Below are 27,500 nucleotides of genomic sequence, written 5' to 3' on the forward strand. Positions count from 1 at the left end.
TGAGGGGAAACAAAGGGGGCAGCGCTTTTAACAAACATCCATGGAACACACAGTTAAAGGGATTAACTGAGAATAGACCTGGGGCTGTTTTCCTTTTCCCGTCTTTGTTCATTTTTATTCACAAATGTGCTCTTTTAAGTGCGTTTGAGGCTGGAGTCTGGAGATCGCTGTCTGTCACTCTCCGCCATCCAGGAGCTGAGCGATGAGGTTGGGAGATGTGCGAGGGAGGGAGGACGATGAAGATGGAGACATTCTGTGGATTTCGCCGTTCACTTGCAGACACTCAAAGTGTGTTATCAATAAATTTCCCGAGGTCAGCAACCGTTGTGTGTGCACAGAATCCTTGTTTGTCTTTATTTACTTCTGTTAAGAAATCATGTGAGTACGGTGGTTGAGACACAAGCGCGTTAAGGGAAAACATAAATGTAAAAGCTACGACACAACAGTCAAAGCCACATAATGGAGACACGGGCACAATGGATGAGAGTGACACCGGATGTTGACAATGAAATGAGCAAAGTTAATTACTGTCGTCAAGTCTGCGTCATGTGTAAAAACCCGATGTAGCCAGTCGACGCTTAAAATGTGCGGCTTGTCTATTTGAAATGTTATGGTACAGGTGCTGCGAGGTCCAAAAAGGGAAAAATGCACCACTACCATTAAACCTGAGTCCAGCTCACCTGACTCATGCATCCATCACTTGACTTCTTCCATTGTGGTTGTGTTCCTGTTGTTTTGTTGTGTGGTTTCCGGCCACCAAACGTTAGTGTCGAGCTTTGTGAAAGTACCCAAATCCCGTCGGCACATCCACCAGCATTGGGAAACGTCATATAACTCATTAGTTCCTGCTTCCTCTGAACTCTCCCAGGTGAATAAATGCATAAGTGTTAAGGATTAAAAAGGATGCTTGTGAAAGGGGGGGAGGCCTTGAGGGGGAAGCAGACACACTAATACAGTAAACATGTTCAAACGGAGATTGATCTTCTCTGCTCCCTCGTTGAGCCGAGGAGCTTTAAGGTCTGAGCCGACCCAGCGTATAGTTCAATGGCGCTCTCCTCGTGCAGCCAGCTGTAACACTAAGTAATCAGAGCAGGTCGGGTCCACACCGAGGCGGGATTCTTCTCCTGGACTCACCCCATGACTTGGGCAACAATGATCCAGCACGCCTGACTCCACACTGACGCAACAGCTGAAAGCAGACTAAGAGCCCAGGGGGCGACAACAGGATGTCAGTGTACGGTACCTGTGTTAGCATTCAGGAAACAGGCAAATGAGACCAAGCGAAGGCCCTTTCTACGTGATTTCTCTTTGTGCAGCTGCAGACTGTCCACAGGCACATTTCCACAAACACAATCAGCCGAACTTAGGAGAGCTGCATGAGAAATTAACAGTGCACACAAGAGCAGTTGAAGAGGTGGAGGGAAAAAAAGGAGGGAAATCAAGTACGTGGAGCTGCTGGCCCGAAAAGTTTTGAAAAACCCACATTACATAAACCAAGCGTAGATACACACCCTATACTTTAAAAAGCCATTTTTAAACTGGTGCTATTTTAGACGGCTACACGAGGCTGATTTTATCACACACTCTCCCGCTTAAATCAATTACGAGGAGCAGCTCTGGCGTAAGGCATCAGCGGTGAAAACCCACTGGGCTTTGGGTCTCAGCGAGTGAGTGGTGATTATAAAAAACCACACTGACTCCGAGCTGGGAACGTGACCGAGGACGGACAGACACGGTCAAATGAAGCAAGAAACTGACCGAAAAGTTTAAACCAAGAAATATTTACCATAATATTTATTTTTCCAGGCCAACTTTTTACGCTGTTTGCTCATATGACGAGTCTGCTCTCTACAACAACAGATGACATGGAGGTCGATTTGATTTTGATCTCGAACGCATCATGGAGACCACAGCTTAATTATAATGGTGTCAATGTTTGAGCTTAGGGTGGGGACGTGTTGCAGTGGTGAGCTCAGTCTCCTCACAGCAAGGAGGGTTTGAACCATGGTGTGAATGTGAGCGTGACTGGTTATTCATCTCAATAGCGACACTTTCAACGCTATTATTAAATGTCAGGCCTAGTCCCATCTCTAGAATGCAGTTTCATCGAGTCGTATGCCTCACTTACCCTAGTGCAAGCAGACTATCTGACTGGGGAGGTTATGAATGCACTTTTCAGCCGAACTCCCGGCAGTCTTTGACCATCTTGAACCACGACGCGGTCTGTCGGCCAAGCCAGGCTCCGAGCTCGGCTGCTCAGATGCTTTCACAGGGTTTCAGTTCATAAGTGATGGGGAAGTACTGGCATGGAAAAGAGTGCTTGCTCTGGGGTGACTGTCTCCAAAGTCGGGTCTTAACCGGAGGTTTTTTGGGGTCGCCATGCACCGCCATCTGCCTCCATGTGTGCCGTGTTGTCCACAAATCTTTTTAAGTCTTTCCCTACCACCTTGCTCTACGTCTCAACTCGAAAATAAATAAACAAAAAACCAGCCTCTGTATGTCTGCCTTGTGATAACATTGGCGATCTGTCCCAGGTGCCCAATTCCAGCTTGGACTGGCTCCAGCATCCCAGTGACTTGCAAAGGACAATTTGTATAGATAATAGATGGATATATATGATATATACTTATATCTCAACTGTCACTGTTACTGATGCGCCTTCCAGGGCAATCTGTCTCTTCAACTCTGCAGTGGTTATTATTAAAATTCATGGCAGCAACAACATCTTCAGTATAACTGTTTCTGTCCCAGTGGTCTGAAAGTTGTTTTTTGTTCTGTTTTCCAGCTGGACCCAGAGAACACCGGTTTCATTGCAGTGGAGAACTTCACCAGCTTGGTGGAGGACCATGAGCTGCAGCTGGACCCGTCCAAGCTGGACATGCTGCTAGCCCTCGTCCAGAGCAATGAAGAGGGACAGGTGTGCTACCAGGAGCTCATCGAGCTGGTGAGTGGGAACCAGACGCAGAGGCACACGGATACTCACATGATTTTATATTATGAATTTGCCCCTGTTAGTTGGTTTGAATGTGAGTTTGTGAACAGAATTACGCAAATAACTGCTTCACAGATTTCAACAAAACTTGGTGGAAGGAACCGTCACAGGTCAATTAAGAACTCATTACATGTTGGTGCACATCCAGATAAGGGGTAGAATCCAGGAATTTAAACAAATTGCTGTTTCCAAGGTTATAATTTATGGATCTTGATGAAAAAAATGGCAAATTTGGCAAACCAATATCAAAATCTATGAGTGTGTGTAATTTGGTGCAGCTTAATTAAATTGAAGGCACTGCAGGGCCTTGATGGATGAATCTGCTCTACCCAGTGCCATTCTGGCTTGCTTTTAGAAAGGGTACAGAATTGATTCAGACAGAGGCAGCGAGCTCTGCAGCGGCAGAAATTGACTGGTCCGTTCAGGTCGTCGTCCTGTAACAGCCGGATCAATCTATCCAGTTAATGTGTCGGTAAATCCAGACACTTAACCTCACAGGCCTTCCACAGTGCCGGAGTTCTAGAAAACACCCACTCACCCATCGCACACAGAGCCACAGTTACAGAGCAACAAATGTTAATTGTCATAAGTGATATATTCAAAGCAAACTCGCTGGCCTAGTTTGAATTATGTTCTAGTTGCAGTGAGACTGATATTACGCCTGATGTTCTCTGATGTGAGAACAGCCCGTGCAATATTACGTACTCATGCAGATGCCTTTCAGTCTGTTTCTTTTTCCTTCTCTGCTTTGAGTGTGAGGTGAGGTCTCCTCTTTCTTTTCTTCCTCTTCTCATTCATTCCCTGCCTCTCCACCTGTGTGTGTTCTCAGCGCTTCTATTAGAAATTCATGCAAAGCTTTGTGCGTCTACGTGAAAGGCTGACTCTCTCTCCGAGCAACTAGACGAGCACCCGCCTTCGGCTCCTTACACCATGGGGATGTACACAACGTGATTAATTCAGCGCAGTGCAATACCTTTCATATTTACCACTTCCTTAAGCTCATTTCCCCCCCATCACCTTCTTTCTTTTTTTTATGATCTCTTGTGTTGTGCTACCTATGTGGTTTATAATTTCGGAGGTCGCTACAGAGGAATTGCTCTCGAGGTGCAGTGCCCGCGGTGCCGCCTCTCTCATACGTCAGCGCTGCCTCTTGGAAGTGAACAGCTCTCTCCCTCCACCATTCCTCACTTGTTTAAAAAAAAAAAAAGATCCAATTTACTTCAATGAATTCTCATCTTCAACCCTCCCCCTTTTTTCTCCGCGCCAAGTAATATCATCCCGCTTTATTTTGAACCTCCTGGAAACCTCAGATCCCATTTCCCTCTCTTTCATTCTGCGCTCCTTGTGATCATATGTTAGGTGAAAGGGAATAAACCCGGCTCGCCTCCGACGGCATCGGGGAGAAACTTTCAAAATTGCCCATCAGCCGGATGCAAATTGCCTTCGATTAGCCCGGCCTTGCTAGTTGCAGGCGGTAATCTGAGTTAATTTGAGTTACACCGGGCCTCACACGGATATCGACCCTCAAGTCCGATTCGAAAGATTTGTCTGATGAACACACGTGAGCGCACGCAGACGTTACCCCCCCTTCCCCTACCCCTGCTCTGCACATGCATACAATTTGCATATATATACATACACTTGCAAGCATTTCATTATTAATTGATGCAGCCAGCCACTTCCTCTCTGGTCCCGTCTTCCCTGATATACACACCCGCCGTCTCCAACGCAGACAGACTCTCATTCATACGCATGAGAGCCGCCGCTACAGATTTGCTGACTAATTTAGAGGGTCTTCGTAAGTTGATGCAAATCTGTCCTCCCGTGGTGCAGCGTTTGATGCATGAAACTCTGCAGGTCTCAGTTCTCTGGGACCAGCTCCAGGCCGCCGTGGGGAAAGTGCGGCATGTAGCATGACATTTTCAATCAGGTCATCAGCAGGCCTTCTTTCTTTTTCTTTTTTATACCTCTCTGGCTCTTACAATTTGTATTACCTCAGCCAAGGAGGTTATGTTTTCACCCGTCTGCTTGGCAAAGATTATGCAAAAACTAGGATTGCCACCAAAATTTATAGTGGAAGGATGCAGACGGAGTGAGGTAGGAACCCATTCAATTTGGTGTTCCTAATTTTTTCTTCAAAAATAATTCATGGATCTTGATAAAAAATTCTAACATAGGAGTGATTTCTATGAGTATGTACAATTTGGTGCAGACTGAAATAAAAAATTGTATCTAGGGAATTTGAACGTGGTTTCAATGAGGGCTGTTTGGCCTTGGTGGGAACAAAGCGCTGTTTCTCATTTTATTCACTTTAAAAAGATTTTGCTGCATTTTCGTTCAGCCCTCTTTCCACTCTTCTGCTCTTCTCTCTTTCCCATTCACGTCTGTGTATCTGTGGCAGATTTATAGGTTAAGGCTCCACAGTGTGTGACAGGTCAGTCGTATTTTTGATTTGGAAAGTTCTGCGCCGCCATTATATTACAGCCCTTGCCTAAACTCTGGTGTCTGTATTGATTTGTGGTCCCGCCTCAGCTGAGAATGAGACTCTCCTGCACATGATTAAAATGGACATGGCACGGTTCAGAAGGTTTGACTGTACTGTGTGTGTATGTGTGTTTGCGTGTGTGTGAGAGCGCGTGTGTGTGCGTGTGTGTGTGTGTGTGTGTGTGCTTGCTCAGTCTGTAGCTTTTCGATGCTGTCAGCCCACAAGCTGCTGATATTTCTCTCCGTCGTGTCTCTAACGGGTTGGTTCAACGTTTTGTCTGACTTGTTCTTCTACATTCGCTCAGTGCAGCTGTGAATCCACACAGCTTCTCTCGACCTCAGTGGGTGTAAATGTGCTTCTCTGGTGTCTGTCTGTGTGTGTGTGTGTGTGTGTGTATATGAGTGTGTGTGTGTGTGTTAGTACAAGACTCTATTTTATACTGCATGTTTTCAACCCATCTTTCATGCAGGCCGATCGTAGCCAGAGAACTCCATCAGTTCAGCCAGAGGGGTGAATAAGTAACGCTCTGCTTCAACCTCTCTTGGGGGAGCTGTGTACATATACACACAGGTACACAAACACACACACGTACACACACACACACAACCATAGAGATATAGGAGTATAGATCCGTACCTCAAAAAATCCCACACAGCAAGACAACCAGCATTTTTACACATGGTGACACGTTTCCGCACAATAACACACAGACATTCTGTCGACGCAGGAGACCGGGAGACATCCGAGGTGTCTGGGTTCGCACTTGGCTGCGAGGGGGGGGACACTGACTAGAAGATGAGCGTCTGTTTAGGAATGGAAGGTGAAACCGGGCCGCGCTGAAGTCGCGCATCCTACGTGCGTAACTGCCCGTATCAGTTTCTTTGAAAGAGTTTCCTCCGATGCTATCGTGTAACCGCTGCGTAATTGAAGAAGTGTGTCGTCGTTTTCCTTCAGGTGGTAATTTGGCTAATGTTCGACAGGGATCCAAAATGGCTGCCATGTTAATTACACGGTATAGAGGGTGTATTTTAGAGATTATGTCGGGAGAGTCTCCTTGTTCGGGTTGGAGGATTATTATGACTGTTGCTGCTATTTTTACCCTTCTGCCCGACTCACATTTTCTCTTCCCTCAGGACGTATAGTTAATAATGCTTATGAAATATCTACTCCAATGTTCTGCCCTTTTGTCACGTTGTGGTGTTGTAAGAGAGAGCACATATATAAAAACTTTGGTTGCAGGCAAAGATATACGGTCTTTCTAAAGTTTAGCGAGTTTAAGTGCTCGCACTGCATCTGTCTCCATGGAAACAGATGTTATCTCTCGACATCACAACCCACACCGAGCTCAATTCAAGGTTTTCTGTTTAGGATGTTGTTGCCAGCTAAATGTGATGCACTTTGCTCAAGTGTCCGGGAGTGAAGGTTTTTGTTGAGTTTTAGCATCACTATGATTAAACCATGAAGGAAAAGCTGTAACCGCAAACTGCTGAGAGGAAAAAAAATAAGGTGGACTTTCATTTTAAAAGGATTTGGGCAAGAAAGAACCTGAGTATCTGGGTCAGGGTGGAATGAGCGAGGCTGAGATCCGCAGTGATTTAGATTCTGCTGCGAGAGTGCGTGTGTCTAACAGAGAGAGAGAGGGCAGAGGAGAGGGGGGGGGATTCAGGGGCTTTTGAGTGACTCACAAATTAGATAGAAAATGGTTGTGGTGACACTTTTAGCCCGGTGGTGGTGAATCACCGCGTAAGCTCTGGTTAATTGGCGCCATCTTCTTATATTCCAGTAGCGATTAATGATTTATCGGTGGTGTGTTTGTCGGTGGAAGTGAGTGAAAGATGGTCACGACTGTAAACTCTGTGCAAAAATCAAAATAGCCTATGGATTTACTTTTTGTATCTGCAGTGCAGACGCCCGAACGGCCTTCCCACCGCACTTTTAATTGTTATTACTAATGAGTATCGAGCAGCGAGGTATTGACCATGTGGTGCGGCTAATTAATCCATCAAGGACAATTGAGTGAAGCCGAGAGCAGCATGTCCAGTGGGCGGCACAGAGGAGGAGGACGGACCCTTGCTGTTCCACACACACACACACACACACACACACACACACACACCCAATGCTGTCAACTTGGCCCGTTCTGCCATCCCTAAAGGGGGATACTATCTTTATCTATGTGCTCTCAGCCTCAGCATCAATTATTCTCTGCCAGACGTTGCCTCGTCAGGGAACTTCCACTGCGACCGTTACACAAGTCATTGGTTTCTCTCTCCCCTCCAGACATTTCTCGTGATGTCATGTGATTTTTTCTGTACGGCGCACCTCAGCCCCTCCGTCAATCTCCTCTTTGTGCGTTATCACCACTTTCGGATGCTCGCCAGCGCCTCGTCGTCTGTTTGCCGTCTCTCTCCTGTCGTCTCTTCAAAAGGCGGCTAATGCTCACTTTAGAGGCGCTAGTCCTGCGTGTCAGAGGAGGCAAAGCGGAGTGACAGCTATGCTTAGCCGTGTCTCGGGGGAATACGTTTTTTCCACTTAGTCGGTATGAACGGGAGAGAACGCAGTGCACGGTGGAGAGGGAGCGTGGCGGTGTCATCGAGGGAAACGTATATTCAGAAACCAAGAGATAGTCACACACACACATCCTGTTTCACCTGTAATCTTCGTCTTCAATGAGATCCCCAAAAATCTGAAGATGTTTAGAAGGAGATGGGAGTTATCTCACTATCACTGTCCACCGGTGGCCTCCAGGATCTGTAAATTGGTCTCAACCAGGCAGGCATCTCATCTTCAATTCCCAGTCTCTCCCCCTCTCTCTCTCTCCTGCCTCCTAATGTCCCTCCACTCCTCTTCCTCTGCATTCACTCCCATGCCTCAAGTATAGCATAATTGCATTTTCCGGGCCTGATTTCCATACTAAATATGCATCCCTCCATCTGCAGGAGAGCCGGCAGCCCAGCTCAGCGTCACCCCGGTTATCGCCGTGCAACAGGCAACAACCACCAGTGTCGTAATAACAAACAGTTATGGGTAGTTACCGCGTCCTGCTCTGCTAACTACCAAAAGGGACATGTCTTCTGCTTCCTGTTTCCCCCCCGAGTGATTTCTTGAAAAGGAAGTTCCTCCAGTTGTGAAGCGATGTGTTCATTATTTGCTCATTTATTTATCCTCCAGCATGTTTAGCTTGTTAGCTTTTAGAGATATTGACCCACTCTCCCTTTAACAGTGTCCCCTGCTGTGTCTGCGCGAGCCTCTACGAGCAGCAGGGCCGGGTTAATGAATTGCGAATGGTCGACTTAGCACCTCTCACACGTCTCATCCGGAGGTCTCATTACACTTCACGAGAAGCTGCCGTGTCGTTTAAGGTTGCTGTTATGAGAAACCTGTGCTGCCATTGCTTTACACTAGCCAACAGTAGCAGCTGCTGCCCACATCCCCTCCTTCTCTTCCTTCAGTGCTTTTCCTGGAGAGTCGTATTCATGAAGTGTCACATCGCATCATAACATGCTCATAATTGCTCAGTCAGCCAGTCGTCCTCGGAGGAGCTGTATTGTTTTGGCTACGCTGGAGACATCCGGCTTTGGCTCGGAGAATCTGTGCCGACAAATAAATCTCACCTGTGAAGTGCACGCACTCCAGATATTGACTGGAAAGGATCCCTGCAAGCTGGCCAGACAGTATTTTTAGCGGAGACAGTATAAAAAAATACCTCTCTGTGTTTTTACTCTGATAGTTCTCTGATCAGCTGTCAAATAGTAGCGTTAGAACAGTTTTAACCCTTAAGGCTCTACTAAAGAACTTGCTGTGCACTGAGAAAACCTGGAGTCTTTGATAACCTTGACGTACCATCACACAGATTTTATAGACATGCGCGTACACAGAAGGAAATCACTGCTGAAGCACCCATCACCACGACGATCCAGATCATTGCCCCCCCCCAGAGAGGAAGCACTCTGTATGGATCTGGCTTCCTTCATCACCTTTCAGCAGATGTGGCTGAGCAAGTAAGAGGAGTGCAGCCCCAGTGTTGCCCCAAACCCAAAAGACTGGCTCATCCATGTCCCTCATCACTATGGCACCATTCTCCAGAGGCTGCATTTGAAGAACTGTCCCATTTCGAAGGCTCCTCCAAATGCGTCCTTCCATCCCTGAGAAACAAAGGCTCCAACGTTTTTTTACTTTCTGACTAACTTGTCCAGTTTGTGTTTGGCACGTTGCAAAAGATGAAGCTTCTACCTTAGGGGGGGTGTAAGGTTTGTCTGAGATGGTGCGGCTGTGACTCAGGAGGGAGAGAAGTTCAGCCACTAACTGAGAGGTTGGTGGTTTGTTTTCCCGGCTCCTCTATTCCACGTGCCAAAGTGTCCTTGGGCAAGCAGCTGGACCCCAAATCACCTCTGACGGCTGTGTGTGTGAGTGATGTGTGATAGAGTAAGTGCTGAACATTGATGCACTCTATGAATGTGTGACTGCACTGCTAAGCACTTTTATTGGTCATCACGCGCTAGATATATTTAAACAGAGATTCGACCATTTACACACTTTCTCTCCATGGAATGGTTCCTCACGCCCCGTTTGTAATGATGTCTGAGCTGCAATCAGCCCTGCAGCTATCACACTTACATTTCATCTTAATCAAAAACCACTGTCACATTATCATTTCTTGGCTCAATATTCAGCTTCCGTTCTGTCAAGCAGCAAAAAGCGATCACCTTGTTGTGATATGTCACATCCCTTCATCTTTACCGTCTATCCTTTGAGAGTCACAGGGAGGAGAACATACAACTCCACACAGAAGGACCCCCAGCTGGGATTCGAAAAAATTATAAAGTGTGTTTCTAACAGCAGTTAAATTAAATTGACATCTGTTGCAGATTTGAAAAGTGCTGTTCTTATTACTTCATTTCTGCGTTGTTTAAAATCAAATCTGCATCTGCCACTGACAAGGAAGGCATTTTTCACCACACTGCAATTCTTTCAGCTCCAGTGTCTTTCTTTTATGTCTGTGTCACACAGATGGTGCTAAAGGGACTGACAAAGTGTTTAACAAGAGTTTGAGCTGTTTTAAGATGCTGAGCAATCGTTTTTTGTGTCTCGCTCATTAGCTTGATTTCATCTCGTATAAGAGACTCCATCTAATCCAACACATGCAAAACTAATGGCACTCAGTAGAGCACATACACCTCTGCCAAGGCCCAACAGTCCCCTTAAATTAAATCGAGCTGCAACAAATCGTACACGCATGGATAAAAGTCCCCGAAATATTCCACTTTTTCGAGATCCATGAATTATTTTGTTGGAACAATCTCCAGTTTCACTTTTTTGTCAATCGCACTGAACACGAAGTGCTGGTAGAATGAACTCACAATGCATCCAGCTCATAGACGTAATAGTTAGTGCTATGGTTTCCTAAGTAGGTATAAAACCCATCCAAAGAAATACAAATCTTTAATAATATCTGTAAAAGGATAAATATATTATAATCAGATATGGCACTTAAAATAATGAAATTATACATAAGATTTAAACAGGTGTGAGGATTATTCCACATATGAAAATGCATATTCTGACTAAAGATAAATATAACAGACATGGTGTATTTTACTCCACTGAAACCTCTGAACAACATAATGACAGAAAAGGTCCTTAAAAGAAGATGGAAGTGCCGTCACCCTCTGGCCTGATGATGGAAGCAGGAGTTTCAGTATAGAAACTGTCCATGTGCTATCCCTTGTGAAATCACTGCTTTACAAATGTCGGCTCATCCCCATCTAGGATGATTAGTCCCACTGATGAGCTTCTCTCAGATTATTTGAAAAGAAGATCTCCTCCTTTCACTCGTGTTCGAGCCACTTAGCGTGAAGAAAGTTGTGGCTGTGATTGGATGTGTTTGTCCGGGTGTGGCTCACACGGCGACCCAAGACCAGTTTATTGCAAATGAGAGATTGAGTCATCAAGCAGGAAAAAAAACAAAACCCATCAAATGAATGTGAAGCTGTCCGCTGATTCCTAAAGTCACCACAAACAAGTCTGTCAGCTGAAAAACGGGTCTCTTATCTCACAGAACTGAGTGGAATCAATCTTCTCATCCATCTCTCAGCAAGAAGATGTGCGTCCAGCTATTGGAAGTCTAATGTGGAGAAGGATGCTCATCATTCCTCTCTGAGTTACTTCAAAATGTTAGCAGTTGTTAAGACTTTTGTGTTTAAACTGCTTTCTCATCCTCTCTGCAGATGAGCAGCAAGCGCTCCAGCAGTTTCCGACGAGCCATCGCCAATGGCCGCCGCACGCTGCAGAGGGAGATCCTGCTGGACGAGACGGGGCTGGGTCTGTACAAACGCTTCGTGCGCTATGTGGCCTACGAGATCCTGCCCTGCGAGACGGACCGGCGCTGGTACTTCCACCAGAACCGCCTGTGTCCGCCGCCCATCTTCATCGCCATCGTCACCATTGTCCAGGTTAGAGGATAAATCCACGGGCCTGTCTTAGAGTTCAGTGGAAGATAAGATAGATGTTGCACCAATCATACAGTGGCATGAATAATGATAGCAATAATTATAATGATAATAAGGGTTAGGGTTAGGGCCAAATAGGTTTGCTTCACATAGACATAGACAAAAAAACTAAAATAAATCCAGAGAAATGAGGGATTTAAACAATTTAAGGCAAGACGAATAAAGAAAAAAGACAAAAAAATGCCATTTTATAAAATAATGTTTTTACAAGAGGATACTGAGGTAGCTTCTCTGATTGTCAATTTTACTAATGCATCCCTACTTATTTGAGGTGTGTTTAAAACATTATTGTTCTGCAATATTTTACCTTATGAGAGTCAGGCTACTAACCCACAACCCTGACTTTAAACTGCTCTGCTGCCTGAGTCGTTTGCCTCAGACCCTCTGAAAAGATTTCCTCTCTTTGATCACACGCTTTTACTGTGAGCTCGATATGAGCTGGTAACTCGTTTGGGAGTCGGGGGCTTAGCGGCTGCATTTAATGCTGTTCCTCCGAGCTTAAAGCCTCCAAACAGGGACCTCTGTTTTTTCTAGACACCAAGTTTGGAACTTGGAAACCAGGTCAGTAAGAGCCCTGGCCACCACAGTGCCATTAATTGAGCTATTATGTTAGAAAACCACTCACAGAGAAGCCCTCGAGGTCCAGGGTTGAATGGTTTGAGATTAAGCAGCAAAAAAAACAACAGTTTCTCAACAAAACTTCATGGTTTCCCCTGAAATCCTCATAATTCTCAGGAGAGGAAGCCAGATGCTCTTGTAATGTCTCCAAATGGCACTGAATGGTCTGTAATGACAATGAGGATGAGATAATAACGGTTCACATTCATTTTAATTCACAGACACACTGAGTCATTATTCTATGAAAAGAAATTAATGGAATTGAACGAGGGCATTAATTGTCTCCACGAGTCTTATAAGCATCAGCCGAGGATTGCGAGAAAAAGAAAGGAATAGAAAACGTCAAGTGTCTTTAATAAAAAGCACAGTGGGTTGTGTTGTTCGGGGCAATTTCCCCGAACAACACAACCCACTGTTGTGTTGTTCTGTAGCAGGAGTGTGCAGAGAGAGAGAGAGAGCGTGTTATGGGCATGTCAGCATGAACTGACAGTTTGGTGTCATTCCTGTGTCTCTGTTGTAGATCATTGTGTTCATGTGCTACGGCATCATGTTAAACAAGTGGGTACTCCAGACCTATCAGCCCGACTTCATGAAGAGCCCTCTGGTCTACCATCCCGGCCACCGGGCACAAGTGTGGCGCTTCTTCAGCTACATGTTCATGCACGTCGGGTACGTACCAAAACCTTAAAATCTCTCTCGGTTCCTGTCGATGACGCAGAACCATTAGAGGGAAGGTGAATCTCCCGCCGTCGTTTGAAGCTTCTCTTGTGTCTGTGCTCTCCCTCCTCAGTTTGGAGCAGCTGGGCTTCAATGCTTTACTGCAGCTGATGATCGGCGTGCCTTTAGAGATGGTCCACGGCATCTTACGAATAAGTCTGCTCTACATGGCAGGAGTGCTGGCCGGTGAGTGTCTTTTCAAAATAAGTGTCTTACAATGTAAAGCAGTGTGGGGGGCGTGGCACCATGAAGTGCTGTGGTGTGCAACAGGGTCAAAGGTGCTGCAAGATTTGATGACATAGGGGTGACCAGGAAGAGATTTAACACCAGGTTAATAATAATAAACTGTATTTGCATAGCACCTTTCGTACAAGAAATGCAGCTCAAAGTGCTTTACATATACAATATAGATAAAAAATAAAAACATGTTACAAAATCAAATAAGAAGAGAACATATTTTTACGGGAAAGTGCAGAGAAACATTCACTGCACCAGCTGCTGTGATATCTAGCAGCAGTCTGTTCCACAACTTAGGGGTGTAGTTTACAAAAGCTGAATCTCCGAATTTTCCTTTTCAGCTTTTGTTGGGAACCAATCAGAAAAGAGTTGCAGTGATGTCATCAATATTCTATTCTCCCATGTCATTTTTACATGTCTCTGTGAGCAAATATGGTGGCTCTATTTAACACAACTAAGCACATGATCTAATCCACACAGGGCCAGTGAATTTAAGATGTGTACAAATCAACTCACGCTAGTTTAACAGCAGAAAAATGTGTTTTGGGCGTTACATGCATAAACCAACCAAAGTGCCTTTTCCCATTTGCTTTAAAAAGCCCGGTGGGATCGCAAAGAAAATAAATAATTGTCGATGAGCAATACATCTGAAAGTATATTAAGTTTAACCAGTGCAGTGCCTCTTTTGAACAAGTCAGGAATGGGCTGTTCGCTCGGCCTGTGCTAATGCCGGCTGCAGCTTTTCTTTCTGAAACTATAAATGTGACCTGCAGTAACACAGCCATGGTGAGTAAAGACCTGCTACTGGACTCCGCTCTGCTTTCCTTTTTTATTCAAAGTTTATTCATATTGAAAGCATCACTACTCCAAATCACACCAAGTTCAATACTGCACCCATGGACCCTTAACAATACACATGACGAGTGAGAAACCGATGAGATGAACAGTTCTGGAGGCAGACAGGCAGACAGGCAGAGACAGATTGGAGAGATGCTTTGAATGCCTGATTAGAGAGATTTCCGAGTCCGTTGCTTTATCCATCTTTGATGTTTACGAGTCCGTGCTCCCACGCCCACACTAATGTGAAAGTGAGAGATGAATTGTCGGACATGTTGACAGTCCTGGTCGTAATGGCCCTTTTGATTCATCTGAAATTTGACGCCGTTGGCATTTCTTCTTTCACTGATGCATTTTTCTTCTGCGTCATCATGTTGGCCTGTGTGCTCACAGCCTCCCTCGTCCTCTGGAAGTCTGATTCTTCTTCGATGTAGAGTTTTCTCATCTGCGTCTTTTCCATCTCAAACGCCGTCCTCTCCTCACACGGCGTCTTTTTCAGTGTCACTGGCACACATGTCTACAACAAAGAACTTTCTTCTATTCGCTCGTTCCAGCTAGAAAACATCTCTCCTCCTCTGAAGGCCTTTCTTGAATGTAGGCCGTCCTCATCAATGCCGTCTCCTCCTTATATCCTGAAGGACTCCCTGCCGCCAATCATATCTTCATTTACAGCATCAAAAGCTGAGCTTCATACGTTGTACCCTAAGCTCCTCATTGAAGGTTTCTCTTTCTTTTTTCACGTTTCATTTTTCCAACTGGGAAGCCTCCCTCTCTGTTTTTTTCCTGTGTTCTTTCTTGAAGTCTTTTCTTTCTTGTTCCATGTTCTCTCCCTCCAGCTGAAAGCATTCCTAAATTCCGCCATTTTACACTGTTTTTTAAAAGGGTTTTCTCTCTCCCTGCTCATCCCGTGTCTGTCCTTCTCCAGTTCTTCTTTCAATCTGTCACTGCATCTTCACACTGCGGTTCCAACTGTCTTTCCTCAGCAGAGTGTTACTTTGGCTCCATGTGGTCCTGCAGCTTGTCTTTCTCCAGATCGAGAGGAAAACATGCTGCTGGTTCACACAACACAGTCTCATCTCTCAAAAAAAAGCATCATACAAAAACAGAAATATAATAATTTGAATTTGTATAGCACCTTTCAAGAGACCCAAGGACACAATACCAAATATCACTTCATTTTGACACGGAAACTTAATTTAATTATTTGTTCTCCCAGATCCATTCATCCTGTTAGAGAAGATGTTCTCTCTCAAACTGTTGGACATTTTGTTTCTGCCAGTTCAACCCTCTTCCCTGATGCTTGCTATTGTTGCTGAAGCACAGATATGAAAACAGCATGACATTTACAGTTTAAACTACAAGGCACAGTAATATGTGTATTTTATGTGGGTCCTTGTGATGCTGATAACGCAGGAAGACGGTCACATAAACTGATCAGTTAATGGGTTACCTGTCAGGTCAATGATCAAACTATAAGGCAACAATACCAAAATTGAATCTTGAACCTATATGAAAAGGACAGTGGAGGACGAGGTACATGGATTACTTATATACAAAAATATTGTGATAAAACAACCTAATTAAAGTAGAATGTATGATCTGGATTTTTGGGAGTCAAGAACTTCAGGATAGCTGTGTATCCCTTGAGTTAAAGAGAAAATCAGACATAATGTGCCCTGCATTATGCTCTACTGTTTCCTTTTTTAAGACACTGAAGTAGAAGGAAGAGGCTGTCAACTCGCGGTTCAACCCATTGTTTGTGTTATTGCCAGTCTGCAGTATATCTGCACTGACCTAGTTTGATGTTTTTTTCCCCTTTTATTACTGTTTTCAGGGTTTATTAGTGTGGAAAATGCTTTGATTCTTGTGTTGTCGCTACCTTCATCATTTATTAAGTTCAAGGTGTTCCTCGTCTCACTTCTGCTGCATAAAAAAACAACAATTAATTTAGGTTCGGCAAACGCAGGTCCAGCGAGACTGAGGATGTTTGTCCTCGAGTCAGCGTCCATATGCAGCCTGTTTGATCACTTTGATAAACATGACTCCCTTTATTTAAAACAAAAAAAAAAACAGACGAGGCTGAATGCAGCGGAGTGACTCGCGGTGTCCAGAGGTTTGGCCGCAGATTTCAAATCTTTGTTGACATGAAACCTCATTAACTTCCATCCTCCTCCAAGCCAGTTTGGAGATTGGTGATTTTAAATCCGTGTTGATAGTCGGATGAGGTTTCTCACGGCAGTTTTTGCTGTAAATGCGTATTTGCAGAGGTTATATCGGCACAACCGCATCAAGCTCTTTCCCCCCTTTAATCTTCACTCAGAACAATTTCTGTCTGGAGTCTCATAAATGCCTCGCTAACTATTATTTGAATACTGTTGAGAGCAATAATTCACAATGAGTTGTATATATTCATTTTATGTGCCCTGATCTGATGTGACTAAAAAAATCGAATTTCTCTTCCCCTTCTCTCTCTCTGCACATACAGTTGTAAAATGGAGTTAAAGCTGCTCGTACTCTGTGAAAGTCAGACCCACACTCACATGCACACACTCTGTTAACACTCATGTATTGTAGCTTTGATTTATTTTAGCAGCCTTGGTCGAGAAAGTGCAAGCGGGCGAGCGAGGGGCTTAGATGAGGGAAAAGTGGCAGAGTAACGCAGGGTCGCTCTCTGGGGAATTAGCGTAAGTGCAGTTTGAGATGTTGTTTGGAGATTTAAGCTCCAGCCCGAGTTGAAAAAGGAGGAGAGGAGCGGAGATGGTACACGCTGACACTTCTCAGAGCCTGGAGTCAAACTGCGTTCACTAGGGTTTCTGTGATTGAGTTACATCGCAGTGATGAAAAATTGAATTTCTTCAGTACAAGCCGAAGCTGCAGCAGCGTGAGTTAAAATTTAAATTTTAACTTTCATCATGATGTGATCTGCATAAACTCAATTATCGTCACGATCGGGGTGCGAACTACAGGGAACTGCGCTCGTCTCAATAACACACAAGCTCCTGTGGTTGTTGTAGTTTTGGTTCGTCTTTTAGATATTAAAAAAACATGTTTTTCTATTTCTATTTTTCGTCATCATGGATCCAGTATGTATGATTCATGCATGAAAGAAATGATTCACTTATTCAGAAAATCTAATTGTTAACTGGACAAAGGTCCACTGATTCCAGGGTGGATTGGTAAAGTGCCCTATCTTTCTCTCTATCAGTAATCAAGTGGCCTATTGTTAATACTCAAACTGGAATGGCACTCAGAGCTCATACATCCACCAAGGCTACATGATTGTCTGGTTCTTACAGTATAAATATAAAATAAAACAGGAAGCAGTCTGATAAGCTAAATAATTTATTTGTCATAAAAACAGTTTTCCTGGAGCGGCCACTTAAAATGCAAAAAGCTCCAAAATTTAATTGGTTCTTACCAGGCCAGGGCCTCATCTGTCCGCCAAGTGTGGTGGAAATTGGTATTGTAGCTTTTGTGTAATCCTGCTCACAATTAAATTAACAAACTAGAATAGCACTCAGAGGAGCACATACCTCCACCAAGGCCCTTTAAGTTCAATTAAGCCTCACCAAATTACTCACACTCATATTCGGCCCCTACATATGCCAGATTTATTTAATTAAGTCCCATGAATTATTCAGTGGGAAATTCGTGAGAGAAACAAAAACACAATCTCGCAAAGTTAAATAGATAGATAGATAGATAGATGTACTTTATTGATCCAAAAATGAGAAATCATTGTGTTACAGCAGCATGGCATGGCATTGCACACAGAGACAGGAGCAATAACACAAATAAAGATAATTAAAACACCTCAAAATAGAATGTAATAAACATAAAATGTACTGATAAAACTGTAAAAAGTAATAAGGTACTAGTATATATACACACATCCTTCCACCAAGGTTCAGGATCAACTTTTCGCTGTAGTGTTTGTGTAAGGCTGCTAACTAACACACAAACAAACAGATGAAAACAAATATCCTTCCGGCTCCTATAGCTGCTCTCCTCTCCTCTGTGGTGCTGAAAGCCGCACAGCAACAACCACTCTTCTTCGTCTTATTATCCACATTCTCATTACTAGAAATAAAAAAATCAAGAGGGCTATAAATGTTGTATTTGTAAAAAGTAAACTCCCGAGCTCCCCTGCTATAGTTCGCACACTGATCACGATTCTTGGACTCGACACTCAGCAGACCTCTGAGTTCCAGCTCCTCAGTCTGACAAATGAGGAGAAGAAGCATAGAAACCAGCCGAACTCCTCCTGAAGGGCGAGGAACAGCCCAGCTGTCCCATGGACACACGATGATGAACGACTGTTAGCGGCACAATCATTTCACCTCCCGATTCTTGTTGATGGAGTTGAAATTGGTGCTCCGCTGGCACAAATGTTGTGAACGGTTGGAGAGTGCTTCATTAGACAGCGGGTTGGGAAATGCACTGGGACTCTGTGTGTGTAATTCTCTGGGTCTCTGGAGGAGGTTGCGTGGGAGGGTCTCAGGTTAGAGGCCGGGCCTTTTGGCTTTGGGCACAGCAGGAGGTTTTCAATTGTTGAATATAACAACCTTTGTTTCTCCTGTAGGCATTTTGTTCCGATTTTACAGAAACCCAAAAAGAAAACTTAGAGTTGCTGTCGGGGTCTTTTCTGTGGAGATACAGTAAATATGTATGTGTGAGTGTACACACAGACTGTGCATCTACGTTATGTTTTTCTGTCTCACATTTTACTTTTTGCCAGTTTTCCTTCAGTCTTTGTAAACTCTCCATTTTACCTCCCTCTCCATTTTGTTGCCCATGGCTGTCTCCTGTTTATATTCATACAGTGTCTTCTTTTCTAGCTCATGAGTTCAATCATGTCGGCTCTTGTTATCGGCTCTTGCACGCGTGTTGCTTGTTATTTTTGTAGGGCAGCAGAGCTTTCAGATTACCGCTGCATTCACTGGGTGCATTTACGGAGTGTTGCAGGTATTGTGTTTGTCACTCAAACGCACTTGCAAGAATTTCTGCACCGCAGGACTTAAACCCAGAGCCAAAAGACATCTGTTCTTTTTGACTATGCCTCAAATACTGTGATCTAGTCGGATCTACACAGGAACATGAATATCTGCATCCATTAGCTTGGAAATGTTTTGCAATAAGAATGAAAAACTAGCTTCAGGTTTGAATCTGGGTGAGTCAGATTGTGTTGTGTATGCATCTGTAGATCTTGCATACAGCCTGATCTTCACTCCATTGCAACGCTCCAATTGCACAGTGAAAAAAATCTATGACATTGCACATTTTGTCCTTGGATGTGTGCTGACAAAAGGAACAATCTGTAATTATTCTCCAACTATGCAACAGTGCTGTTCAGCCCGAGCCGAGCCTCCTCCTTTTGCATCCACTCAGTGATCCTCTGTGATTCTGTTGCTACTGAAGAGCTCTACTCGAATTTCACCTTGCATAAGAAGAACAGCATCAGTCAGAATTTCAGACTATGTTGACGACACGTAAAATGTTGAGTCATGTTCGACTGATGCAGCCCAGCTCCGCATTGAAGAGGGAGCGGCAGGGTTTCTTTCTTTTAATCTTCTTTCTCCCCCTCTGGTTCTGCTTCCCTCTGGCCAACAACTCCTTCAGCTTCTTCTCGTTCTTCAGGACAGCAGCGCATTGCCAGAACACCATGTTTTCCCTCGTAGCTCAGTGTGAGCCTCGGGCTGTATGTCTCCTACACCTTACGTTTCAGACAGTCCACATCCTCCAGCTCACAACAGCCAGCCTGATTTACTCTGTTCAACTCAGATACACTATCAGTGTGTTGATGAGATTTCAGGCTCGTCATACTCTGCTCGCTCTTTAAAGCCTGCCTGCGGCGAAACCTCCACTTTCACTAATGTGATTTTTGATAACATATCAGCACATTCTAGTTAAACAGTGAAAAACTGTACCAGGGTATATTTACAGTGTACTAGCTGAATACTTCTTCTGAATACTTCTTCCTCCACCATCTCTGAATGAATGACAGTTTTAAAAAAGGTGATACCTATTCCTACTTATGTTTCATTCGTTTTCTCAACTTATTTCTCATGATCTAAGATAACGAATATATAGAACCTGACAAAGAAAATAAACATAAATCGTTTCCTTATTGTTGTAAAATATTTTGTTTAATTTCAGTTAGGCTGATGATGACAAAAACGAATCTGTTTTGTATATATTCCTATATTCTCTTAAATTTCACTTGTCATATTAAAATTGGAACACCCTGTCAAGTATCAAGTAAATACAGCTAAGTTCAAGGTGTGAATAATAAACATAAAGTAACATAGCTGTAGATATAAAGCAAACCAGTTGCCTAGGATACTGCCTGACTGCCTACACAAAGTTTCCTATATTTTCAAAACTAAGATCAACACAATTGAACATTTTACCTGGTGATGCTCCTCAGCAGCGTAGGAAGAAACCACGAGAGGCTGCTGCTGCTTCAGCACCTGTGGAGCGCGTGACGTGAATCATACATGAGGACGAAGATGAAGAGAAGGATCCTGGTTAACAGATAATAACAGAAGCATTATTACAGCCATGTGCCCACTTATCGGTGCGCTCAGTCAAAACCAGGAGGAGACATGTGGCCTGATGTCATTTGTGGTCCGTTGGGAACCTGTAATGAAGATGTGATGAATGACTGCATGTCAGTGTGACCTCATTGTTACCAGCCAGTGGATGTTGTCATTACTCTGCAGCTCCTCGCCAAGTTGCATGTAATGTTTAATTCTTCAGCAGTTGATTAATGTCGTTGTGATACCGGGAGGGACGGCGGCAGCGTCGTGTTTCTGCTGAGGTCATGAGACTCACTTTATAGTCGCTCCTAATTTAGCCTGATGATTGTTTCAGCATAAATAAACAAAGTGTATTTAGTTTCTGAATGACTGCACGGACTCCAGGCTGATTTGGGCCTGTGTGTTATTATTACTTCTGTTATGTAACAGATTTTTTTAAGGGCATTGCGTAATTAGGCAGGGGAAATGTGATTACATCTGCTGTCAATGAATAGAGGGCCTGAGTGCTTCGGCAACAGTGACTTTGTCCATCATCCATTTTGCTGATATTGGCTGTTTGGTGGAGACACACAAGCTTTTGTAACTATAATACTGAAAGCCCTTAGGAAAACAGTTTAGAGACTGAATATTCAGTTCATAAATTCAATTGAGTAATTGAAATAAACTAACAAGGGTTTTTACTGCTTCTAATGGTGAAATATATCTAGTTACAGATCAACTTTCTAGGTTTAATTTACTCTTATTTGTTGATGAAATATTATTTTGTAATTGATAATAAAAATGATAATTTCCTCATGCAGAGTAGAAGTTAATTTATCCTTGATCTGTTTTCCTCCAATGATCACGATTATTCGTTGCCTTTTGTTTTGCGTAACGTGAATAAAACTTTAATCCATCCGTGAACGTGATTTGCATCGATTTGTCTCGCGTCGGGTATTTCATCAGAAGTGGTGGTGAAGACTGCAACTCCCATGATCCCACGCTGCTTCACGACATCATCCAACCATAGGTCTTTTATTTTTGTTTTGATTGAGAGACCCCAACTTCAATACTAAATCAATACAGCTTTATGTGCAGTTCAAAAATCACGAAGACACTATCAATACATTTATATACACTATTGATTTGACTACCCACATACAGGGTTACGGATTTAATGCAACGCAGGACCGAAATATCCCTCCATCCATCATCTGTACTGTTTTAAAGGTCAGGCCAGAGCTGGAGCCAATCCCGGCCGACATTGGGCGAGAGGCGGGGCAGGTCGCCAGCGAATCACAGGGCCGACACACAAAGACTAACAACCGTTCACACTCACATTCAGACAAATGTAGAATCTCAAATAAACCTACTCTGCACATCTTTGGGCTGTGGGAGGAAGCCAGAGAAAAGTCGCACAAATACAGAGGGAAGACATGCAAACTCCACACAGAAAGACCCGGGGACCAACTGGGATTCAAACCAACAACCTTCTTGCAGTGAGACAACAGTACTAACCACTGAATCACCTTGCCGCACACTGCAGTAATGTGTGCACAAAATTTCACAGCGATGCTAAAGACAGTTTCTCAAACCGACTGTCATCAGATTTTTCGTTTTCCCGTAGAATCAGATAAAGGCGACGCTGCCACACCTTCACTCTGCATCAGCGACATCAGCAACCAAACTCGCTTAATGAGGCAGCGATGGAGATAAAGAGACGAGAGAAGGGCAGGACAAGAGAGAGAAGTGTCAGAAAAAACAGAGGCGCTGGATTCATCGCTCTCAGCGCCTCAGGGACGGGACTCGGCCTCTGGCTCTGAGTCACTTCAAGCACTGGTGTAGAGACGTTTAACAACACACTGATTTGATTGGCTCGAGGTGAACCCCGGTGAGGTTTCGCGGAATCGTCTTTGTTTTGCTGTTGTCGGCTGAATACCAATTATGTCCTGCTCGATGCTGCTTTGAAGGCCTGTCGGTGGAGAGAGTGGCTGTGACTGAGCCGGTACACAAGGTCGTGTTTCCTTGTTTTTAGTCGGACCGCTTCCTCGGTATCAACATTTGTGTTGCGTACAACGCCGAAGCTTCTGGCTCGATGTTTCCGATGTACTCCCCTGGCGCCGAGCTGAACCGAGTGCTGAGGAAGCAGGGTGACCTTGTTGTGTTGCAGAGCCCGCCAGTGTGATTATGGTAATTCCCAACCCCCCCCCCCCCGACTCAACCAACAGTCAACTCTTCCTGGGTGACACTGAGCCCACTTCCTCTAAAAACTGCCCCCCTGCAGCCCGGCTGATAGCAACTCCAAGGATGAATGAATATGAAATTGCAGCCTCGTTGAATGCTTCCCATTTGTGTTTCCATTTTGCAACGACGGTGTAAAACCAACGCAGGAAAAACAACACTTTCTGAAGAGGCCATTTCTCTGCCATGTTGATATTCCGCTCGGTTGTTAGTTCTCCGATGAAGGAGCACATCACGCTCGCCGCGGCCATCACTGTGGATTTATAACCTTGAGCGCAGGAAGTGATTTCCGGCCCTTTTTCATCAGGCCGTTAGAAGAGTGGGAGTCATTTCCGCCCAAGGTCAGCGATTGTGCTTGTTCACTGAAAAGCAGGCGTGAGTGATAACCACTTTGTTCATGCCAAGAATTTATTTGGTTGGGTCGGAGCTCATCTTCTGGAATTAACAACGCCCTCTGACTGGAGGTATGCTTTCCTTCATTGGAGGCGTATTCTCAGATATCATTATCCCTCCCTCTGATTGGGGGTGCTGTGCCGTGTAGTTTCCTCTCAGCAGCTCGGAGGATGTGACTTATGGAGCTTATTGATTTTTCGAGATGCCCCCTGGGCTCTGGGGGAACATAAATATTATCATATTTCCCCCATGTGGCAAATTTGGACAGGAGAGAAAACTGTTATATAAACAGAGTCAGTCTCTAAGGAAACCAAGGGCAAGATGTGTTTACAGTGGCCATGCTGGCGAACAGATGAATGACTGTACATCCCTTCATCCAGAGCCGAGCAGAGCTTCAAACGCACTGGAATCATGTTCATTTCCTTTTTGTTTTTATTCTTTTTTTATATGTTGACAAGAGAAGTCCTGATTCATGTTGTGTTTCCACTTTGGATCTGTGTTTCTCGACTGATGTGCTTTGAGAACCGTGCAGTAACGTAGGAGAGGCGTTCTGTCGCTTTGAGGATGCTGACAGTTTGGGATGCTCCTCCACAGCTTGACACCGCTGATAAGTAAAACTTTGCAGACTCCGTCTTCCCCTTCACGTCATGTGACGGTTTCCATCACCCACAATCTACCAGGGCACAAGGAGATGGATGAAGATGCTAGATCGGATGTGGAGTGTGAGTCACTTGAAGGAAAGCCTCGGCGGCAGAAGGTGATACTCACCTTCTCTCTTCCTGTCTGGATGACACAGAGCTGTCTATCTCCTTCTTTAATAGGACCCCTCCAGTCTGACAGCACTATTATAGTTGAAATGAGGCTTTGAGGCGGGTGCCACACTATTAAATGACATTTGAAGATATGAGCTTTTCAAATAGAGTATAAAGTAGACAAAAGACCATGTGACAGATGGTCTGCCTCTTACTGAGTCAATCTGACATTTCCCTTCTTTCTCCGGTCACCTCTGAACTGTGTCTGTTCATATAACAAAACCAAAGTACGCTGCTTCCCAACATCAAATAATACCCCCCCCCTCCCTTACTGATACATAATGCCGGTGCCATTTATTAGTTTTTTGTCTGGCAAAATTGATTTAGTTAATTAATTTTCAATTACTTTTTTTTGATGGTAAAATAATCATTGAATCCATTTATCTGGTTATTTGTTAACAAAAATTGTTTTAAAAAAATCCTTTAATCTCATTTGTGTAATCTCTACAGAGCCACTAAACAAACATGGGCAATAAAATCGAGCATCTACCAAACAAAACATGTATTGTTATTCACACTGTGCATCTGATGGTCAACATGGGGGTTAACAAAGTGAACCACAAACCCATGTGAGGACCAATGTCCAGATTTATCTGTTACTAAATATCTTTTTCAGCTGGAATGAGAAAATAATTAAAGCGAGAGGTACCAACAGCTCTAGAGTTAATTTAACAGAAACTAAAGCTCTGGTTCTCTCCTAATTAAATGGCAGATTAAATTAAAAAACGAAAAAAAGACAAACACACGGTAAAAACCCTGTAATACTAATTGCGTGATAGATGAACCGTATAGTGCTTGTTCTGTATCACCGTTACTCACGAGCCCATACGCCCACTTTTTCCATCAGTGTCCGTCTCTCTTTATTTGAGCTCAGTGAATAAATCGAATCAGGCATTTCCTCAGTTTATTAGCCAACACAGGCCGCCCTGTGACTGCAGGAGTGCTGACCACAGCACATCCACGTGGAGGGCCTCAGGATTTAATGCATACCAGATAGATCTTCTGAGGCCCGTGTGTACAGACAGAGAGAAACGAATCTAAAAGGCAACAGCTACACCGGCCACAGGTTACATGATACATGATACATTTCATTTGAAAGCTGGTTTTCAAATGAAATGTTTTACTTTTTGGGGGTTTCTTAACTGTTGACAAAATCTCTTGAGAAGTACATGTGTTTTCAGTGTGTCATCTGTGCTTTAAAGGCTCATTGAATATTGATAATGACTGAGATGATTATGTGCACTTAGAATCCACAGAGATTCCTCCCTCGACTCTGCAGCTCCCTTGCCATCACTGTTGTTTACTAACTCTGATGACATTTCTTTCATGGATTTTAATGAAGCTCTGATAAATTCCCCTGTCAGGCTACCTGACCAGCGCCAGACGACACAGAGTCAGGGACAAGCCGGAGCCACATATTTCCTACAGGAGTTGATGAAAACCAAACAGAGCTGAAAGAGAGTGATTATTAGAAGTTCCTTCTCTGGGTCGCCCGGAGCACATCTCACAAATGGATGCTAATGTTTTTGTGTCAGTTAGATAAATGTGTGCAACTAGTCAGCCGCTGGAATGTTCACCCTATCAACTTCATAAGCAGCGTCGAAGTCAATGTTGTGTTTCCAGCTTGTTCTGCTGCCCCCTTAAAATCCATTCACTCAGCCTCGACTTCAAAAAACCTCCTTCGGCTATTTGTATAACCCACTTTTAATGAATACATCACCACCAGTTTAAGTTATGGATACAAGAAACATGCTTCCATTATCTATTCCACTTATCCTTTGAGGGTCACGGGTGGGCAACGAATCACCATACGGACCCGCTTGACGTCCACACTACTACAGAGTTTAAGAGCCTTTAAAAACTAAGGTGTTTGGGAACACTGCTGGCCCTGTTTTGATTTGAAAACTCCAGGACTGTTTACACCACTGAATTACTATAGACTAAGATTATATGATGCATTCACCCTTAAGCCCTGTGTTGCCTATGATTTTAGCTTAAACATCTACAGATTTTAAGGCATCTTTTAAACTAACAGATTTGATCTGTTCTTAAAGACCCACTTGACTGTGAACTAAAATATTTGACATGGGAGACAGTGAAAAGCTTCTTGTTTGTCAGTGTTTGAGCCGTGCTTCAGCGCATTTTCCGACGATTTGTAGACATATATTTTGTACTGCCGCATTTACTGTGCTGTGGCGCAGCCTCCACTGCAGCAGCTACACCGCGGCGCTGCCTCGGGCACCGTGAAACTCTGGCCTCGGATCAGCTCCCCATCCCTTGTCTGCACCTCACTCCAGAGAGACTGAAAAATCCAAAGTTGACCCATAGCTTAAGGGCTGCCTGGAGTAACAGTCATAGTGTAGCAAGTTGGGTTTGACAGAGAGACTGAGTCCTCTGTGCTTCGTTGGGGATTGGTGATGACTCTTCTTACGTGAAGATAAATATCTCCAGGTGAAAAAGCAGTGACACACACGTAGAAGACACCGATGAAGATGTCAAGAGAGTTTGTGGTGATAAGAGCCGACACCGGTGTCTGTGTGTTGTAAATAAAATCCTGTGGTTACGTGATCGGCTTCCTGCCTCTGTCTGCTGCTCCCGGCTGCTCCACCTCTCGCCTGAAAAACGTGGAGGATTTGGCCCTGTTGTGAACGTGTGAACCTCCCGCTGTGTTGTGCATGTGTGAATGGCAAACTCTGGGTAAAGATCTCCGAATTTTACCCACAGGTCATATCTGAAAATGGCTATAAACAAAGTACATAATTTTGACTGTCTACACTGCAGTGAACTTGCGGATGCTGCGGGCTCACAAAAAAGATTTGAGGATGTTGACGATGACTTCGGGACGGCAACAATAAATAATCTGTGCGAGAGATGGAATGTGTCAGCTCTGCACCGAAATAATCGTACACCTCACTGCTGAGTGCGAGAAGCCTAAATCTCAAATCCCCCTGAGTAGGGGGGGGCCCACATGACAGCTCTGTTTAATATTCATACTGTATTCTGGAGCCTCTCACCAAAGCAGAGCGAGCAGGAGGAGAGAGCAGTTTGTGTCCTCCCCGCGGAGCCTGTCTCTTCCTCTGAGCCCGAGGTCTCAAGTTGTCGTCTCTTCCCCACCCACAGATGGTGGTGTCACAAGTGTCT

General features: G+C 44.2%; 1 protein-coding gene across 1 annotated transcript in view; it reads left to right on the top strand.

Annotated features, from left to right (window-relative positions):
- The first annotated feature begins 2,764 nt into the window (after positions 1-2,764).
- Positions 2,765-27,500, top strand: part of rhbdl1 (rhomboid, veinlet-like 1 (Drosophila)) — a 32,746-nt gene continuing 8,010 nt past the window's right edge. Inside the window, exons 1-4 of the mRNA XM_061095435.1 lie at positions 2,765-2,944; positions 11,705-11,929; positions 13,125-13,273; positions 13,395-13,507. Of these exons, the coding sequence (XP_060951418.1) occupies positions 2,879-2,944; positions 11,705-11,929; positions 13,125-13,273; positions 13,395-13,507 (553 nt within the window). The 5' untranslated portion in view covers positions 2,765-2,878. The remainder of the gene's footprint in view (positions 2,945-11,704; positions 11,930-13,124; positions 13,274-13,394; positions 13,508-27,500) is intronic.

The sequence above is a fragment of the Limanda limanda genome, chromosome 21 (genome assembly GCF_963576545.1).
Source record: "Limanda limanda chromosome 21, fLimLim1.1, whole genome shotgun sequence".
Taxonomy (NCBI): Eukaryota; Metazoa; Chordata; class Actinopteri; order Pleuronectiformes; family Pleuronectidae; genus Limanda; species Limanda limanda.